This window comes from Diadema setosum, chromosome 22 (assembly GCF_964275005.1).
Source record: "Diadema setosum chromosome 22, eeDiaSeto1, whole genome shotgun sequence".
Classification (NCBI taxonomy): domain Eukaryota; kingdom Metazoa; phylum Echinodermata; class Echinoidea; order Diadematoida; family Diadematidae; genus Diadema; species Diadema setosum.
In genome coordinates this window covers 7,612,371-7,632,860 of record NC_092706.1, presented here as the reverse complement: position 1 = coordinate 7,632,860, position 20,490 = coordinate 7,612,371, and the positions used below count along the sequence as shown (strand labels likewise).

Genomic DNA, 20,490 nt, shown 5'->3' with positions numbered 1-20,490 from the left:
TATACATGCAATATTGTAGCAGTATCGTGTTCCATGTTTACTTAAACGTTCGTAAGGCATATTTCTATTGATAAATGCTGGTGATTTATCATAGAGTGTGATGTATAGGATTATCCCATTTTAATGTAGAGGTATGAGATAGGCAAATGTTCGTTCTCCATAAAATTTGATACTTTTGCTTGGAATAACAAATAAGTCTTTTGGGTTTTGAACGAAGGTTCCTTTTGTGTGTAGATTTAAAGTATTTCTCTCAGATTTGATGGGAACCAAGCCAATAAAATCACTGAAGCTATATAGTGATATAGGCCTATACATCTAAACTGACGACTTTGGACTGGAAAGCCAGTGCAAGCTTTCTAGAAATTGAAATGAAATTTGTTCTTGTATCTTGATTTTGGATACTACCAGTGCAGCAAAGTTTTATATTACTCTATCATTATAGCGCTCCTCGCAGCGCATGTACAGAAATTCCGTCAATAGACATAATCATCACTACCTGAAACTCATGGACGCATTGGCCTTATCATGGGAGCGCCCATAGACAATATTGGTACAGTTTCAATTTACACCGCAAGCGCATCGCGTAGCAACCGATGTGCCATGCGTGCATCGACAACGTCCAATTTGCAAAACGACCTTGGCTCCAGCATTTCGATCGGTATGCATCAATATTCACAGGTATATAGGTATACCTTTCAAGATATCCATACATATATAACCATATTCTCTCTTCTTACTCTTTGACGGTACGTGCACACGCGTGCATGCAAAGGTAGAATATGTTTTGAGATTGATCTCCTTCGCAATAAAAGAGAATGATGACAACAAGAAAACGTGGAAACACAAAATAATACTGGGCATATATACGAAAACTGAAAAAGGCGTAGCACTTGACGAAGCTTTATTTGCCTTCAAGGAATAGACTGCAGAGCAATTTTTGTTCCATACTGTGCAACGTATATTTGTATGTATATGCCTATAATACTTGTAATAATATATGTATATATACATATACATAATACATATTGGTGTGAGTGAATGTAGGTGTTTGTGTATCTATCTTATATCCTATATCTTCAGCGAAATTAATGGAAATGATTGTCAATTGAAAATTTCATTGTATATTGATCACTTCACTATGATTATTCATTACAATTTTTTTTTTTTTTTTTGGCCCGAGAACCTTTCACTGTATACTCTGCTCATTTCACGATTTATAATATTGTTTACATTATTCTCTAAACTTACAAAAGACAGTGAAGCATAATTGTGTTATGTTTTAGTGGAAAAGTTTGGATGAATTTGAAATCGAACTGAAAATTGAAACGAATCGTTAACTTTCTCGTACGCCACGTTTATGCATTACAAATATCATCACTAACAGAACTTTAAAAGGATGACTTAACTTTGACCTTCCTAACTGTAAAACCTACGTCTATTGATGTGAGCATCCACAAATGTTTTAAAGCGACCACAGGCTTACCAATTCGGCACAGTCCAGATGTGGAAACACTTTGATAATTGTAGTGGATATAGGGATCTGGAAGTTTACACCGGAGATGCCGAGTTGGAATTTCATCAGGTGCGAACGTAAATAGAGAGTAAATAGAAAAGATATAACATCGTTCTTCATCAAGCTTCTATCAAATACCCTGTCATATGGTTGAAAGTCTGTAACGTATATAAAACGGCAATAGCTTGGTACGATGACTTCTTAGGAATATAAGAGGTTGGAGATGCTAAATCATTAGCCATATGAAAATCAATGACTCTTATATACTTCTCATTTTCAAACCGTATCCTCATGATAGAGATAGAGAGAGAGATAGAGATAGAGATAGAGATAGAGATAGAGATAGAGATAGAGATAGAGATAGAGATAGAGATAGAGATAGAGATAGAGATAGAGATAGAGATAGAGATAGAGATAGAGATAGAGATAGAGATAGAGATAGAGATAGAGATAGAGATAGAGATAGAGATAGAGATAGAGATAGAGATAGAGATAGAGAAAGTTTAGGAATGATCCAATTCCAACTTGTGTATATTTCACGCTCATGCCCATGCGTTATGACAGCAAATTTCAAAATTTGAGAATTAAGACCATAACACCCCAAATTTTGGTATAACTAGAAAAATGACGTGGTATAAGGCCTAAATGTCATATGAAACCTAAATGTCAAATATATAATAATTGTTTCTTGAACATTCTGTTGGAAAAAGAGGTGAAAATAAAGTTTGAATTGAATTGAATTGAAATGTTTTTTTATTCACTATCACATGCATATTATATTACTTGCTTTATCATTTATCTATTTAAGTAATTAACCATGTACCCTGGCTACTGACATACATATCTTTTCATTTGTTTCATATGTGCATTTTATCATCAAATTACTTATTCATTTATCTTTTTTATAGAGTCTACGAACCATGTTATCCGAGCTCTGTCGTGGTGTCGGGGTGGTCCAGGGCAGGAAGATCGTTGTAGTTCCAGAAGGCAGCAGCGGCGAGTGCTCTCCAGAGCAGACCCATACAGCTGGACCGGGTTCTTGGCCTAGCCGGCCAACGCCATTGAAGGTATTACTTCTCTTTATACCTGGCATCATACACTTGATTCACTTCTATTATTAGGAGTCTCTTTGCCTGTCCTCGTTAATAGGCGTTCTTTATAATCTCACTCCTTTTGTCAGTTTTCCTTTCCGTTTACATGAATTTGAAATTAAATATAATTGAATTGAATTCTAAATTTCTAACTCTGTAATCAATGTTTTAAACTGCATGGTTGTGCGGCTATGATTCATGTACCAAAGAAGAACAATACGCAGGAACGCATATCTCGTGGTGATACAACAGATATCATACAGTATCATCATTATTATGATTATTTTACATCACTTACTTAAAGTGTTCTTCGTTGCAAAATGACATCAACAACAAAGGCTCACATTTGAATCAGTTGACAATTACATTAGCCTTTGTGTCGAATGAAATAATCGCGTATAATTAATGTCCTAAAAAGCATGAGTCGCTATTACAACATAATGAAAACATATAATGACAGGAAAAATATGAATTATGACAAGAACGTTTGATGACATTATCATAATGATAATGGTTCCTCAATCATGTCACTTGTCAACTGTTACAATCCATGCTCAGGCTCATCAGAACGCCACATCAGGACCACTGACATACAAGCAAAAGTGGAAATACGCCAAGATCTTAACTGGTAAGAAAGCTCCGCAGTTTATCTTGATCATTATATTTTATATATTTTTTGTTTTGTTTTGTTTTGTTTTTTTTTTACATTTAATAGCTCATCGTATAATTTGACTTGCTATCCATGCCAGCCTTTTGAATGATTTTATAAAGTTGGGGAATTGATGATCGCTGAATTAGCCGTAACATTACATAGCAACATTGGAAGCAGTAAGTGGTGAATACGAAAACTAGAACAATGTAACAAAAGCAAAATATATCTAATTTCAACACAATGACACTGAATGATTCACGAGATAATTTTTACACAGAAAAAAGAGATTAAAATGATGAATGGTATCATCGTGTATAGTCGATTTGTACAACTCAAGTAAAATTTCGGATCGCATTATTACTCTTTGTGCGACAATTTCTTCACTGTCTGAGCATTTACTTTCGGCCACAGTTTGTTTTTCCGAAGGTTTGTTAATCCGAAAATGAAATAAGGGTTCGTTGGTACGCACCTTCTGTTCATTTTCGGATTATGTAACTTCGGAACAACGAACGTTCGGAATAACGCCACAAAATGTTCATATTAACATTTTCATTTTCGGGTTAACGAACTTCTCGGTGTATAAAACATGGAATTTGTGTGTTTTGGAACAACGAGCCTTCGGAATAACGAACCTTCGGAGCAATGAACATTACATTAACATGATTACAGCTTAAAGTCTAAATTGCATCATTCACAGAAGGAAAGAAATTCCCTATACGACCTCTTGGAATCCCCCGGTCACAAACCCCTGAGTCAACCAGACGGGAGAGGGCGTACAACGACGCGAAATTCTCGGCCCTCTGGAGTAAGTACATGTCAACATCGGAGTCGTCGTCCGCCTCGTCGTCGCTCGCCTCGTCACTCGACTCGTCTTCCGTTTCGTTCGACGACTGGCAGTTGGAGGAGAGCAATGACGAATGGGTAGGTGGTAGAAGAGTTGAGTGGTGTGATGTGACAATATAATAGTTTTATACACTATTACTTACTTCCGTACACTAACGCCTATCGGGGCCGTCCCATGAGACTAACACTACACCCACGAGTCATACAGCCCACGAGTTCGACACTTGACAAATAAAGCCCATGAGTTCTACACTAGGTAAAAACAAGCCACCAGTTCGACAGATACAACACGGGGCTTAGTGTGTTAGTCTCGTATTGGCCTTGTTTGCTTAGTGTCGAACTCATGGATCGTACGACTCGCGGGCTCTGTAACTCGTGGGCTGTACGACTCGTGGGCTGCACATGACTCATGGGTATCGGTCTCGTGACGTGCACCCCGCCTATCATCCCTCTTTCATGCTCTTGTGACATTGACAAAATTTCCCTAACCACGCCGGTCCTGTGCTATAAGTCTCTCGCCATGAGCTCTCCAGCTGGAGAACACACTCTCCTCTCCAAGGTCCGACTTAGTCAGGGGTGGATCCAGGAATTCCGAGAAGGAGGGGGTGGGGCGCCAAAACTATTTCTGATGCCACTTCCGGGTTTCATCGGCTGACTAAGCAAAACAAACAAACAAACAAACACACAATTAAGCGCTTCAGCGCGCAATTTTTCCGTTCCTCATGCCACTTCCGGGATTCATCGGCTGACAAGCAAAAATTAAAGTGGGAGGGGGCGCCTGCGCCCCCTTTCCCTTTTTTTCTTTTTATTTCTTTGTTCTAAGAAAAAAGATAGGGGGAGGGGCGCGCCCGGGGCGCCCCCCTCTGGATCCGCTTATGTTAGTTATTGAATAAGGCTTGTTGGAGGAGGTTTTCGAGTAGATTGCAAGTAGAAATTATAACTAAAATACATGTATCGATACTTCAGCGTAAACCTCCAAAATTTTGATCTGTTCAAATGATCGGTCGGGAGAACACAAAGGAAAAGAAACGATATTTAGATATAAACTTAAGGCAACTGATTAACAATCATGTTCCTTTATTACACTTTGAACAGAAAACATTCACCTCTTTTGTGCATTAGACTACCTATATTGTTGGACTTACTAATGGCAAAAGGGAGAGGAGTTTAATCATATATCTGATAATAATGACTGGGGTTTGAATCTACCGTAGAGATTTTAACTCCGCGATACCACTTATTGACTTTCATGGAATAAGTTATACGAGACAGTGTCTAGGAAGTTTTGTAAAACGAATCATCGTGCGCTATTCGTGTCAGATCCCTTCCTTCCTCTTCTCCTCCCCCCTCTACCCCCCCCCCCCCATCTTCTCTGCAACTGCGTTTGCACCGTATTATTCACTGGCTTTTAAAATGACACATGAGACTATCCCACAAATCTCAAAGTTAAGAGCGAAATTGTTTTACTTCCCTTCTCATCTTTGCTTACATCATTCATTGGTGTCATTGGAAAGGACTGGTGCGTGTTGTCACATCGTCTAGATCGAATTAGGGAAAGCGCGAAATACTTATGTGTCGCCCCTTCCCCATCTAAATTTCACCCTGATTTGCCCAACAAAATAAAGAAGCCTTTAATATCAACGCCATAAAGTTGTTACGTTTCGCTAATATTCACAAAACGGTTCTTGAAGTCAGTATCGGACCCTAGACACGGATGTGGGATGGGGCTCAATGTCACGAAATGACGTCACGAGCTGGCTGCGAAGCAACACTGTCATCACGTGATCAAACAATATGGCGGTGCCCATGGACGGATCTGAATGTCCGCCCGAGTTCTCGAAAGTGATTGCGAATCGAAAAACGATTGATACAACACTGACCCTGCTAATCTCCGGGCCCCATTGGAGTCTGTGAGGACACTGATTTAGCGTTGATGACGAGAATATGACCTGTTTTTCGTAACTTTGAGTTTTACTGGGAGTTTTTGACCTTCGTAACGTTGACTGCCGGCTACCAGACGTTAGACCCAGCCGTGCATGTAGCAGTCAGCTTTCATTACGGGACAAGGTTATCCGCACAACAGCGGGCAGCGGGGCTACTCAGGCGGACCTGTGTCTGTGATGATTGACAACTATGCATGCAATGCAATGATGGTGTTCGGCTGCAATGGCTGACTAATCGCTCAGTATTAGTAGTGTGGAACTAGCTAGTATTCAACATGTTTACAACTCATGTGCCGTCCGTGATTGGCAAGTCTTCCAATCCCGGTCTTTCCTTGCTCAGCAGAGGTATCGGAGAAGAGAAAAGGAAAACAAAAAGTGGTCACAGAAAGCTTGAAGTATGCCTCGAACCAGAGGTAGGCCATCAGATTTTTAGATGAAAGGTCCTTTGAACTTGTGAATGTATTGACAGTTTGAATAGCCCAAGCAAGACCCGTTGATGTGTTGTGAGATGAGATGCAAACGTCGGAAGGAAGAATCGAATGAGTATCATGACTAACTAGTGTTGGATATCAAATAACAACCTGTTTTTATGTCGCAGATTTACACATTCTTGTTGCATGTCACACCACAGATTTACTTGCAGTATTTAACACTTCGAATTGCTGAAGAAAGATGCACTTATCTGGCATCCTTCCTCCTCAAATAAAAAATAGAAGACAAACATGACAGGAAAAATGAAAAAAAAAAAAAAAGGTGCAGCTGTAAATCTAGATTTTAGAGGTTACAACTTTTTTTAATAAGTCATAGATTCTATAGTTCTACTCACTAGAGTTTCTAAGACCCATCTTTTTCAAAAACATGCATGAATCCCACAAATGGTAGATTATAACTGATGTCCTTACAATTGTAACTCCTCATGTATGATGAATTAGGGGCCTACATCCACATGTTTTTTTGTATATTTTTTTTTCAAAATATTTTGCACTTCCAGTGGCCACTGTAAGCATCTGTTTTTAAAGCAATAAACCCTTTAAAGTAAGTAATAAAATCCGTAATCTCAATGTCTTCAGGTGCCCAAGATGCCTTGAGCTGAAAATGTTGATGTTTTCCTTTTGCTGTCAAATCTAATCCAGCATGGGATGAAATACACACTACGGTACTCAAACAGCTGGTATTACAGTATATAGGGAAATACCTACACATCAAAGAAGGGTAAAAAATAAAGGGGTTGCAAGGGATAGAGTCTAGTAAACATTAAACTATGAGAGAATGAGGAGAATTAATCTTTTTTAAATCTAAATGTGCCAATACCAAAGCCTATTGTGATTGTGAATCAATGTATTTCACACAAGGAATGGTGAGCCTGGATTTCATCCCCTTTGCTTTCTTGTTGTCCGATGTCTTCCAGGATTACCACAACATCCAGGGGCGAAGGTTCTACCTGCCTCCCCTGCAGCAGCAGGCCTGGGCGAACGAGAAGCATGTCTCGCCCAGGGAGATCCGGGCCCACAAGACCTACACCACTAGGAAGGGGGCCCTCCTCCTCTATGCAGAGGACCTGGCTCTGACGGCCAGTGACGGCACAGGCAAGAACAGGTCCCTGGAGGCGGAGGATTCCAGCTACTTCAACTCCATCAGCGATCTACGCAATGCTGTGCTGTCGTATGGCAGCAGTAATGCCAGGGTAATTGATGAAGGACTACTGACAGTATCACATGACAAACCAATGAAATGACTAGTATTAAACTTGCTTAATATATTTTTTTTTTGGAGGGGGGGGGGGGTGGGGATGTCACAAACTGAAGTCACAGACTGAAAGTATCAGATGTTCTTTTGAAAAAAAAAATAACAGCAGCATTCTGTTGCCTTATGTTTAAATGGCCAATAAAGCAGCTAGACAATCGCACTGACTAAAGATGATGTCACCATGGGTAGTTTTTTTTTGAGAAAAAATATAGTTGTGATATGGGGACATGTGGCATATTGTAAAGGAGTGAAATCAGTATTTTTAAGTTTGTTACTCAATATTTCCTGGCCCCACAATTTTCTGATGACTTACCAGGGTTAAAAAAAAAAAAATTAACTGTATAGTGTATTTGTTTGTTTGTTTACTTGTTTGTTTTCATTATTCACTATAATGTGCTTGTGATACAAGTTTATATTTGGTTGTTCATCCATTTGTTAGTTTAAAAGAATGTGTCTTACCACACTAAGTCATTTCACCTGGATCTGTGTAAAATGAGAATTTCTTAATATGTAATGACAAACATAAAGGAAACACTAAAAAGTACATGTATGGTGCTCTCAAATACACACCTTAGTTTTTGTACTGTAACATACAATGTAAACTTGGCCTTGGAGCAGCATTCAATGATTCATTCTCTGTGTACCACAGCCACAACCCCTTCCCCCTACGGCAGAGCACAGCCCTTCATCCAGCGTCTACCTGGGCTTTGTGCACAACAAGAGAGCAGCCGGCCCCTACAGGACCGTCCGGCCGGGATTTTCGGCCAAGCGCTACCTCGCAAACTGGTCCCGCAGCTGGGACGATTCCATCTTGAATTACCTTAGGAGCGAAGGTATGTTGAAAACTTTTTCCTGTATGTGTATGTATGTACGTATGTAAATATATAAGGTACATTGTATACACTATCTATGCTTGTACTACCTTAATGAATGAACAGCATGTGTCAGTGTGTAAATTCTGAGTTCACTCAAATAAGCTAGCAAAATGAATATTTAGTGTGTCATTTTTTGCCCAAAGAGATTGTAAATAGTGCACCAGGATTAACTACATTATACAGCAGTACAATTCTGCCTCAAAGATTTTGAATGTTTTTACATGACATTGAGAAAGATACTACTTTGAGGGTGACAGAATATTTGAAGTCGACAGCATTGCACCGTGCCATATTTATGCTGTGTACTTGTATTGCAATTTCCGGTCTAATATGTCACCTTGTCAACAGGGCACATCTGGGACAAGAACCTGTTTCAGCAAAACGTCCTTGCTCCCAACCTCTATCGCCGCATCAACGACGACCTCTCCCTCATCCCCATGCCGTACCGTGTCACTCGCAACATGCTTGTCTCGCCCGGCGAATTCGAAAGCCTGGAATTCTACAGGATACGACCCGACAGTGCACACTCAGGTAGGACAAAGATGCAAAATCCTCAGTGCTGTTGGATTTTTAAATTTTTTTTAAAAATAATATCAAGCAGGAGCAGTATTCAGTTACATGGAGTGGGAAACCACATTCAACAGTATTCCAGTATCATCCACCATGCTTCTGTGGGATAAAATTTCTTTGAGCGGTGAAGTACTGGAGTTACAGAACCAGTACCTGGTTCTGTAATCAGTAGAAGTTTGAAAGGCCTAAAAGTGAAAAGTGATTTCCAATAAAAGCTTTACAAAGTAAGAATAAAAGCGAGAGTGAGATATCAGTGAAGATTTCATGTAACATTAACCAGCATCACAAGGCAGGTGTGATGATGTAACCCATTCCATACTGAATTCTAAAATCACCATCGACTTAATACACAGGCCACCAGGTTCCCGTATGAAACGGATTAAATGATTATGAATGAGCATAATGGTGGCATCCATGTGACTGTAACTTATTCACCTGACCATCTTCCCTTTATGATAAACTTATATGCCATTAAAGGCATTGTGTGATGCTGTAAATTTTGCAAAGCTTGAAATAAGTTATTTCTGTATTACAATTATTCAGTTTATTGCAGTGAGTAAGGGTATAGGGTATGTGAGTTCAATTATGATTGCTTGTTAAGGGGGGGGGGGAAGAAGGGGAATCATCAATGGACAATATTTATTGCATGAAGGAGAGAAGAACTTATTGATTGTTCCATCGTTTTCATTATTTCTTGAGCCATTTAAGGTCAACCAATCATTATTCATTCAGCTGTTTCTCCGTCTTCCCCAATTTCTTCACCTTTAATTCACCAATTTCATGAACTTAGGTCATGCCTTGACATTGGATGAGATTTTTGACAGATTGTGTAAGACACATGGCATTTCACACTTAAATGCCGTGCCTTTGTGTACTAGAACAATAGACTGTCTATCAGTGTTGTATTTTGTTCGATATTTCATAGAAAGATATATTCATATGAAGTGCTATTCAAATGTTATTTAATGTGCTATTATAAATGTGATGCTGCCAGCTTGCATTGTCTTAAATTGTATGTCTGTACTGTAGATGTAGCAGCAAACGCAGTTGTTGGTGCAGACTTCTAAATTAAAAGCTAGCGTCAATGAAGAATTTGGACTTGATAAAAGTTATTCTCCTGTACCATAGCAGAGCTGAAAGCGCTTTCAATGTGATAAATATGTTTGGTTAAAAACAAAACAAAACAAAGCAAAACAAAACAAAACAAAACAAAAAAACTTTGGAAAGCAAGTGTATAGTGCTCTAAAGATTCTGGTGGTGGTTCAAAATGTTGAAGGAGTTTTCCAAAACCTCGCCCCCCCCCCAAAAAAAAAAGGAGATATTTCATGATTTGTCTTTGATTTTGTGACAGCCTTAAATCGCCTTCAGGAAGACTCTACCAGACACAAATGTGAATGATCTCAAAAGATGAAATTATTCTCTACGTAAGAGCAGGCATTCCAGTATAAGAACCATGCTTCATCACATTTTAAAAGCATGAGATATGTTTGGCACCCTATAGTTCGTTTTTCATTATTTGACACCTGCCCTGAATTTTCTGTCATAGAAGTTTTTACAAAGTCTATCCCAAACTTGAATTTCTTTATTTGTTTCTTCATTTGTTTATTTAAGAGAATTTTTTTTTTTCTTCTTGTCACTATAATTCATAGCTCACTTTAACATCTGCAAACTTACAGTATCTATTCTTTAATTTCTTAGATGTCATATATCCCGTTTGAAAATGTCACAAAATTTTGCATGTTTGAAGAATAATGTTTTCAAATGTCATGTATGAAATGTTACGATAATTCACCTCTGAGTTTTTTTTTTTTTTAACTATCCCCATGTCACCTCAGAATATGCTCCCCATTTGAACCAAGAATAATGGCTGGAATTTTTTCAGGGTCTGAGTAAATTCACTGGCAATCTGTATTATTGTCTCCCCATCCAGCATAACGAAGCTCCCACTTTAAATGTCTGAATTATCAACCTCTACAATATTCCAGCTTATGAAAGGAATCTACTGGTGTAGTTTGCAGGGTTGCAAAAGGACCCACAAAATTTAACATACATCTATCTGTATTTTGTCTTGCATGGGGTACTGAAGTAGTCTACAGTGTACCTTGCAGGGCCAATATTCAAGCACTTCGCAATGCTCTAGAATAGTAATATGCACTTCAAGTATTTTGTTGCTATCATACCCACTGGATCTTGTTTACAAAGTATTATTGCATTATGATTTGATTTAACATTTTATTTATTTCTTTGTTATTGATATGCGCTAATTTGGTGCACAGATTTTTACTCTGTTTAAGAATAGCAAGAAAGACATTGCATGAAGAAAGCCTGCAGCTGTAACTATTATTTGACTGCTCAAGAAAGTGATAGACCATACATTATACATAGTATGCATATCATGACTTTTTGCAAAGTTAGTTTGTAGACACTTTTCTTTCGTAGCATCTGTTTGTTAAAATTCACATACTTTGTTTTCACGTCAGCCACATAGTGGTAAAATTTTGTGCATCTTGCTCATCAATAATCCACTATTTGTGTTGTAATCACGTGGCTACTGTAGTTCGTGTTACCAGTTTGTTTTAAGAAATGCATAAAATAACATATTTTCAAAATTTTTAGAACACTGTTATACACACAGATGTTTAACATGGTAATGAATCTCATTCAGACTGGAAATGGATCTTTTTTTTTTTTTTTTTTTTAGCTCTGTATCTTATTTGGTATGCATAAACAAAAAACCCCAACAATTCCACGTTCACTTCAATAGTTTGCGTACAGTATGATACATGTATGTACATTGTAAGTATGGCATACTTGTACACATACTAGCACTCAGTGCAATCTATTTACGTGACAAAGAAATGTATTGTATTTTCAATCACAGGTGCCAGGTACATGTAGGCCATATTTTGCAAGTTTTACGTTTCTTCACTCCTCAAAAACAAGAAATGAAATGAAAACTTTTGCATGCATAGATAAATTACCCCCATAACAAAAATACACTACATGTACATAAACGAAAAGAAAAAAAGAAAGCCCTCCAAAATTGCATTCCTGTTGATGCTTGTGTATTGCTAAGAAAATACTTGTGAAGCCAATATTTCCAAAAAAAAAAAGTCAGCATTGTTGGTGTCTTGCAATGTTGAAGCTGATATTGTGTACAAAAGACCAATGTTGAGTGTGATATCATGCGTAAAGATATATCCCTCCTCATGCTGGTGTTGTGCTTGTAAGTATCACTGCTGAAGCTCATACGTGGGTATGTATGTTGTTCAAAAAAACATTGTTTAACTTTTTATATTGTGCTTATATTTGTAGATTCACTCATGATGCTTATTGCATGTGTCAAGAATGACAAAAATCAAACCAATTATTAGTGCCCATATACACACCATAATTGCTGATGCTGGTTTCATGAGGTGAAGAATTAATGTTGAAGCTGGTTCACATCAAGAGTCTCTGTTGATGCTGGTATTATTTGTTACACCCCACTATCCAGGGGGCTACTCTGAGGAGGGCTACGAAGCCGACATCGGGGAAGGCAATGCCGACGATGAGAACGGGGATCGGCGACCGCGGAAGAAGAGAAAGTCGGCGGCGGCAGCGGGGAAGCCGTTCAACGTCACGGGCTCCATCGCCATGATCGTGCGCGACATGGAGCAGAAGCCGCACGCCGTCCAGTACGAGACTCTGGAGCCGGACCAGCAGCGGGAGGTCCTCCAGAGACTGCTCCTCCAGAGTGCCCTGCATCAGCAGCAGCACCTACGCATGATGCGGGAGATGAAGGAGGAGGAGGAGGAGGCGGGGGAGGGGGAGCAGAGAAAAGCTGGAGAAGAAGCAAAGATGGGGCAGGAGGGTGGTGGAGGTGGGGACGAGACGAACCTCAAGGAATCCAAGATGCCACGCCTTCCAAACGGGGTGCGTAAAGAACTTGTTTCTTTGTTGTGCGTGTTATCATGTATTTGCCCTCAAAACAATAGTTCTGGATGGATCATCATTGTAACTGTCATATGTTACATGCATGCACATATTAATATTCGAATATGACAGCACTCACATGAAATATTTATAGCAACATTAAAGACATGTCAAACCTTGTGAGTGTTAGTTGCCTTGTGAGGTCCTTTAAGTCAGAATTTATTTTAAGTTCAGCTTCAAGAAGCAACAGAATGAATATTCATAGTAGATGTAGCTTTTGTTTTTCTTCTTTGTTTATCCCAATGAAACTTAAGCAACCTTACCAGCAAAAAAGGTTGTATGTACATGTACATGCAGTGGTGTGCTTACACTAATTTCCCAATTTGCCTATAGGTGCTCATGAGATGACCAGCCTCACATTGCTGATTAGCACAGATAGTATGCAATGACATGTACCTGTCAGTGAATAGGATTGGGGTACAACTCCGATCAATCTTCGTCGTGTCAAAATGGCCTCTGTGTGTGACTGAGACATCAGTCAACCCTAGTTTGTTGCCAACTTACATCATTTTTTTGAGGATTAATACTAAATGTATTGAGAGCTTGCAAACTTAAAGCCAGGTGCACGCAATGGTTACAGCAATTCAGCGACATGTTTGTTGCAACCTGCAGGACCAAGCCAGCCTGGTACCCAAGAAGAAGGGAGGGGACAGCAACCGCACCCAACATGGCAGCCTCATCATCCCAGATGCAAGGGAAGTGGATATGGAGCATGCCATAGCAGTAAGTTGCACCTACCTAATGAGATGCCAAATAAGTATTTTTTTGATATCGTTGATTAATTAATCTTACCAGGGCCCCGTTGCAAGAAAGTTGCAATCAATTGCAATTAATTGCTAATTTTGAAACAACCATTCTGATTGGCTTAGGGTCTGCCCTATTAAGAAGACATGCATGCAACAATGATTTTGATTGGCCAGTGACAATCAGTTGCAAGTTGCGTTTAAACGCAAAGTTTCTAGCAACGGGGCCCAGGCCTAGTGCGAAAAAAATTACTTGTGTAACAATTTCTACCTTACAGTACAGTATTCATCGCATAATAGGGACAGGTTGGGAGTAGCAAACTCGGCCCCTTTAAGCGGGGTGCCCGATTTCGCAATGAGCACTCACCATACACTAACGGCATACGACATGTACATTATGTAGTGCACACACACACACACACATATGCATACTGACGTACTGTACATGTACATGAATACACAACCACGCTACCCCTCGGCGCGACCCTCTAGCTGTCCCTGCATTCTCGCAATGATGTAGAGTAATCGCAACCGGGTTCTTCTTCTGTCACCTCTCTTCGAACACAAAATGTGTGGATTAAAAGCTAGCACTTTCTTAAACATTCGTAGAATTCTTGGACACGTAGGGCGTTCTGTATAAATACATATCCACAACCATGGGAAATGATTACCCAGAACTGATGTGGGAACGTCAATGAAAAGTCCTTCAATCATTCAATCATCACGGCTTGATTGTTTACTTGCCGCGATCACTGCACTGTACATGTGTTGTAGCGATCTAGCTCGCCATATATACACATGTACAGAAAAGCGAAGGCGGGCAGCGAGCTGAAATGTACGTGTACTGGATGGACGGAGGTCAAAACACATCAGTCCGAAGCTTGCTTTGTAAGTTTGATGTAAAGGACAAATCTTTGAAATATTGTTGTGGTATTTTGGTAGATTTTTTGTGTAAAATATCAACAAAATCAAAGATCGCTTGAAGAAAAATTGTCCCGTTTATCAGAGGTCCCCGCCCGATTATCCAGTGAAAATAACGTGCATTGGAAATGTTTCTGGGAAGCGTATGTCATTTAAGCGAGGTTCCCGATTATCAGATGCCCGATTATGCGATGAATACTGTATGCCACATTGTGTTTATTTATGCTTCAGTGAACCCATTCATGATTGAGTCTGCTGCAATGATTACCGCTGAGAGCTACTTTGTTTCAGTGCAGATCCCAAGTATGAGTAGTCCTCTGTGGTTCCCAATATCAGTATCTGAAGCCAAAGTCCCCATAGTTTGTTTCAGTTTTAGTTTATTCAATCAATTAGACAGTTTGCTCAAAATTTATGGAGGAGAGGTGGCAATATCTTGCCCCTGAGAAATAAATTCCAGCAGAAGAAGTACATGTGATGGAAGGAGAGGTATTGAACAGCCTTGACACCAGGCAATGTGGTTAGAAGCCATGTACAGTAGGAAACCCAGTCAACATCAAAATGAAAACTTTTGATAACTTATCCATTTCGCCTCAAATCTGCTCATCCCAGAACCTGATCACTAGCAACTCAACGAATATCCTTGGTGGCTCGACGGCGTTCACAGACCAGACTATCCTGGAGATGTACAAGGCGAGCAAGCTGAATGCTATGATGCCAGTCCCTCCTCCACCCCCATCAGCATCCCCATCCCAATGGCCCCACGGTGAGTAGGATGAACCCGCCCAATTGCAGGGGTTAGTGGGTGTGGCTGAATGTATGCCACTGCATTGACTCTTGGCGTAAGGCAGCGTGAGAATAGACAGTTGTTGCCAATTGTTGATAGAATAAAATTTGTGTATGAAGCAAAGGCTCATCCGTCTTCTTTCTTGTAATACGATAAATGTGATTTTGAGAAATCTTAACAGGATATAAACACAGCCTGTGTTGTTGGTTTTTATCACAGATGCTTATCTCAGTGAATTTGAAAACCAATATTCTCTGCTGGCACAAATGACCTTTTTCTCCTCATTTTCAAAGTGGAACCCCAACTGGCTTGTAATCTGTAGAGTTTCTGTGATGTGTTTCACAGTGATATTTACTAATGGCTAATTCATATATCTTGTCCAGGTGCCACCCGTCCTGCCAAGAGCAACTTACGCAGTACCTATCCGTCCAGTTTGCGGGGAGGTGGACAGCCCCTCCCGCCCATTCAGAACTCCCTGGAGGGTGGTCTGGGAGGGGGTGACTCCCTGTGGCCCATTCCGCCCCCAAAGCCAGTAGGGGCGCCGGTCATCATGATGGAACCACCCACACCGCAGCACCCTCGACTCAGTGGCACCATCAGGGGGAGTCGGCTCTCACAAGGGTGGTCAAGCAGGGGGAAGACAGCAACCAGTGCTAGTTATGAGTGTAAGCTTGTGAATGAATGAATGAATGAGTGAGTGAATGTGTGAATGAATGAATGAATACATTTTGATTGAATTAATGGTTAAATGAGCGAATCAATGGAATGGACGAATGAGTGAATAAATGAATGAATGAATTATTGATCGAATTAATGGACAATTGAATTAATGGATGAATGAGTGAATGAATGAATGAGTAAATGATGGATGGCTGATGGAAGGATGGATGAATGAACAGATGTATGCTAAAATGTGTAAATAAGTGCGATTAAAAGAATTCTATAGAACGGATGAATGATTATACGTATGTATGTATGGATTGATGGATGGAGGTATACATAAAATAAGTGAATCACTATTCTTTTTATCAAGAAGATGAAATGATGTGAATTGAAGATTATATCAATTCAACAAATCAAGAAAGAAGTAATTGTGCAAGTAATGACAAAGTGAAGTCATCAATAAATGAACATTTGAATAATCAAACAACCAGAGAGAGTGAATGAAATGTAACAACAATGAGTGAATTATATCCCAATATGTTGTTTTTGTTAGTTTTGATACTGTAATCAAAATTTTGCCCTTATTTCTGTTCTGCTCCAGCCTCTTCAGAGACCAACATCTGGCGAGCCGACATCGATGAGGACAATCTCCTACGGCAGGCGGAGGCGGAGGAGGCGGAGCAAGAGAGGGCGGCCTCCGACCAGGAGGTCTGGACCCAGGGCGGCCGCTCCTCGCAGAAAGGCAGCCTGCACAAGACAACCTCCAAGCACAGTGTGCACAGCAACGCAAGCAAAGGTAAAGTTACAATCAAATAGTGAAGGAGGTGCGTTCACATGCGTGTGCTGTTTGACTGGTTCCTCTAGGCTGTGTGGTTTCTACTGTAAGCAAACATCATTTAGCAAACATATTGGGTAAACATTCTGAAGAGGTTTTTAACACACTTGAGAGCATGAATTCTATGAATTACATGTAGTAATGCAGTTTCCCTATCTACTTGGGAAGGATTTAAGAAAGGCAATTCCTTCTTGTAGAAGAAATAATTATTAAGGTGTTGTCATTAAGTCAGAGAGTGAGCGTGTCTGAACACTGCACACTGTTAACAGTCACACAGCAGATGACAGAGTTTTGCTGTTGTAACATTCAGGGCAGCCAAGCACATTACAAAGCACGTCCCTTTTGTAAGTTGCAAAATTTGGGCATCTGCCGTGATTTCTGAAAGCGATGATGTCCACAGCTTGCTTCAGATTTTTTTTTCTTGCATGTAGTGTATTGTTAATACTATGGAGCAGGTGTGTTCATATCTGTCAAAAAAATTATGTATTCCACCCTCTCCTTACTTATAGTAGTCTTTCTTGTTTTTACCAACTGTTGTATTCACATCTTAATAAATCATGTTAGAAGTTCTACATGGTTGTTTTTAAATCACCATCTAGGATTTTCATTTCATTTTGAAAGTCAAATTAATGTAGACAAAAAAAGAAAGAAAGAAGTAAACAATATCGTGACTGAATTTGTGATTTACTCTGACAGCATCATCTGAGAGCGGTCCCGCCCTGACCATCAACAGCCACCTGAGCCAGAGCATGGAGAACCTGGCTCAGGGGGCCAACGAGCAGTCCTCCCGCTTCCCATCCGGCCGCACGCTGCCATCGCGCCTGAGGGAGAGCATGCGCTCCTACAAGGGGAGCGCCAAGAGCGACGCCGGCAGCCTGCTACTCGCCGCCCCCGGCGACGACGGGAGCACGGGATTCGTGGTGACGGGATCCCGGAAGGGGAGCAACGCCCCTTCGGTTGCATCGGAGCCAGCCGATGGTGAGTTGTCGCAAGGTCAAAGGTTCCTTCTATGACTCTGTGGCTCTTTCCTAGAATTAGATGCTAAAAATCAAATGTATCAAGGTGCATCTGACCTGTTTCTCCAGAATCACTGTCCCTATTTTACTATACATCTTCTTGATTTTCTGCCTTTTGTGATCACTTTTCTTGTTATTTTTAGTTTTTTTTTTTACATTCACGTATTACTCAATATACCTATGTGGAGTGTCGTTTTATATGTGTATTATTCTATGTGCTTTACCTTCTTAAGTACTCTCAGTGAATGTTTGATCAGTAGTACACCATGAAAACCTAATTTGCTTTTAGATTGATCTGAATTTTCTTAAATTCCTGTCTGCTCTTTCTCATTCTGTCTTTATATACATCTTATTGAAAATGCAAAACTTTCCTACGTCCTTGCCATTCTTTATTTAAGACCTTTACTTATCTTTGTTACTCCGCCAACTGTGAGTTGACATGCTTTTGTGACATACCCAAAAGAAGCATTTTTTTTTTTCTGAAGTTGTTTCTGTTATTCTATGCTCTTTATTGAACTCTGCCATGTAAAATCTATTCTGCATTTCTTAGCTATGCTTTTGATTTTAATCATACATTTTCCTTTCCTTTGTTTTTTTTTATTTACGTACATCCTTCCCTCCGCCATCCCTTCCTCCATACTGTAACCCTCCCCCCCCCCCATTTCAAATGAGCAGTTCCAACACCTGCCAGCACCCCACAGGTTCCGGACCAACCCACTGTAGAAAAGTGGGGTGAGCCCGAAGCTAGGGGAGAGGTAAGGTCCGAGACAAAAGAAGTGACCGAAGTCACTTCAATGACGGAGGGAGATGGGAAAGGAGAGGTAGTTGAGGAAAAAGCGCAGCCACTGGTCAAAGACACAAAGTCCGATGCTGCGGCCATCAGGTCAGACGTTGGCTCGAGGGCAGATTTGGCAGCATCCACTGACGATGGTCACTCAGTCATTACGGGTATATAACGTCTATGACTGCTTGTCTTACAAACTTTTAACAGCAAGCATTAACCGTGAATGCACTGTGTGGGGATTCTGTTCACGTGGTGTTCTGATTTGCACAGACTAACCACAAAGCTAATCAGAAGTTGCACAATCCAGCATGGACTGATAAGTTTGGTGACAATGGGGTGTATGAATACACCTCTTTCATCAATTGATTTTTTTTTCTTTTTTTTTTTTCAAGTTTTTTCAGTCAAAATTCCTTTGTATATGCCTGTTCTTTTATATTCCCTATCATCTTATCCATTTAATATGAGCTGCCAACCATTCCTGAATGCTCAGATAAATATTACTGCCTTTTCATAACTAACATAACTTGACACCTCCACTTTATGAAAAAAAAACAACAACCAGCAACTGACATACCAAACCAAACCAAGACAAAGCAAAAATCATCTTTTTCTTTTCTAATCTACCTTGCTGTCATCCACTGAATTGTGATTATACCTTGCAAACGCTGATTTTCTCTTTTGGTACTTTTTTTGTTGTCGATACCATTTTCTACCTTTTTCTCATCAGCACATGGTATATTTACATTTTTTCTCTCATACGTTGGTACCGTCAGAATTCACGAGTGTACTTTTGCATGAGATCAAGATGCAATGGGTGAAATGGTACAATGAAAATCAGATTATCTGCTCTGATGCATGGAGTTGCTGTGTATTTAACATCTAACCGACTGTGTGGTGTATGTGTGTGATTTTTTTTATATTCTTCTTTTTTCTCCTTCAGTCTCTCCTGCTCCAAACTCTTTTTCTCCTTCTCATGCTGGTGATCCTGCGGAAAGCAGCAATAAAGATGATGCTAAACATGTTCCATTGAGCATTGGCAACAGCTTTGACAGTATCGGACAGTCGCCTAGGAACAGCATAGATCATGGTCATGGGGAAATCCAAATTGTCAACACCGACCAAAGTGTAACCCTGAGTGTTGTTGGTTTGGACGAGCCAAAAAAGAGGGCATCTATTGTGTCTCTCTGTGGAGATTGGAGACAGAGCCCACCTGGACAGGCTTCCAGAGTACTGGATAACGGTGAAGAAGCAATCAGTATCAAAGATCTAAATTTAGAAGGCGAGAGAGAAGAAGATGCTATCGTAGGGAGCGAAAGTTCTGTCAAGAATGTTCTAGGGGATGAGACAGACAAGACAACATCAGTTGACGCCCTTGAAGACCTGAACACGAGGGAGAATAGTCTGGCAAACGACAACAACAAAGAGCAGAGGGAAGGTTCGATCCAAAGCGCCACCCTACCAATGAGTGAGGAAGATGAAAACACCGGCCAGAGAACCAGCTCTGTTTCTCCTTCAGCAAGCGATGGAGCCAGTGTC

General features: G+C 40.1%; 1 protein-coding gene across 1 annotated transcript in view; it reads left to right on the top strand.

Moving 5' to 3' along the window:
• The first annotated feature begins 2,433 nt into the window (after positions 1–2,433).
• The window catches only part of LOC140245592 (uncharacterized), a 53,557-nt gene continuing 35,500 nt past the window's right edge, over positions 2,434–20,490 (top strand). Inside the window, exons 1-14 of the mRNA XM_072325157.1 lie at positions 2,434–2,580; positions 3,163–3,232; positions 3,954–4,177; positions 7,451–7,726; positions 8,438–8,621; positions 9,012–9,194; positions 10,024–10,062; positions 12,730–13,089; positions 13,828–13,931; positions 15,482–15,635; positions 16,040–16,321; positions 16,921–17,115; positions 17,851–18,132; positions 18,846–19,118. Coding sequence (XP_072181258.1) covers positions 2,434–2,580; positions 3,163–3,232; positions 3,954–4,177; positions 7,451–7,726; positions 8,438–8,621; positions 9,012–9,194; positions 10,024–10,062; positions 12,730–13,089; positions 13,828–13,931; positions 15,482–15,635; positions 16,040–16,321; positions 16,921–17,115; positions 17,851–18,132; positions 18,846–19,118 — 2,773 coding nt within the window. The remainder of the gene's footprint in view (positions 2,581–3,162; positions 3,233–3,953; positions 4,178–7,450; positions 7,727–8,437; positions 8,622–9,011; positions 9,195–10,023; positions 10,063–12,729; positions 13,090–13,827; positions 13,932–15,481; positions 15,636–16,039; positions 16,322–16,920; positions 17,116–17,850; positions 18,133–18,845; positions 19,119–20,490) is intronic.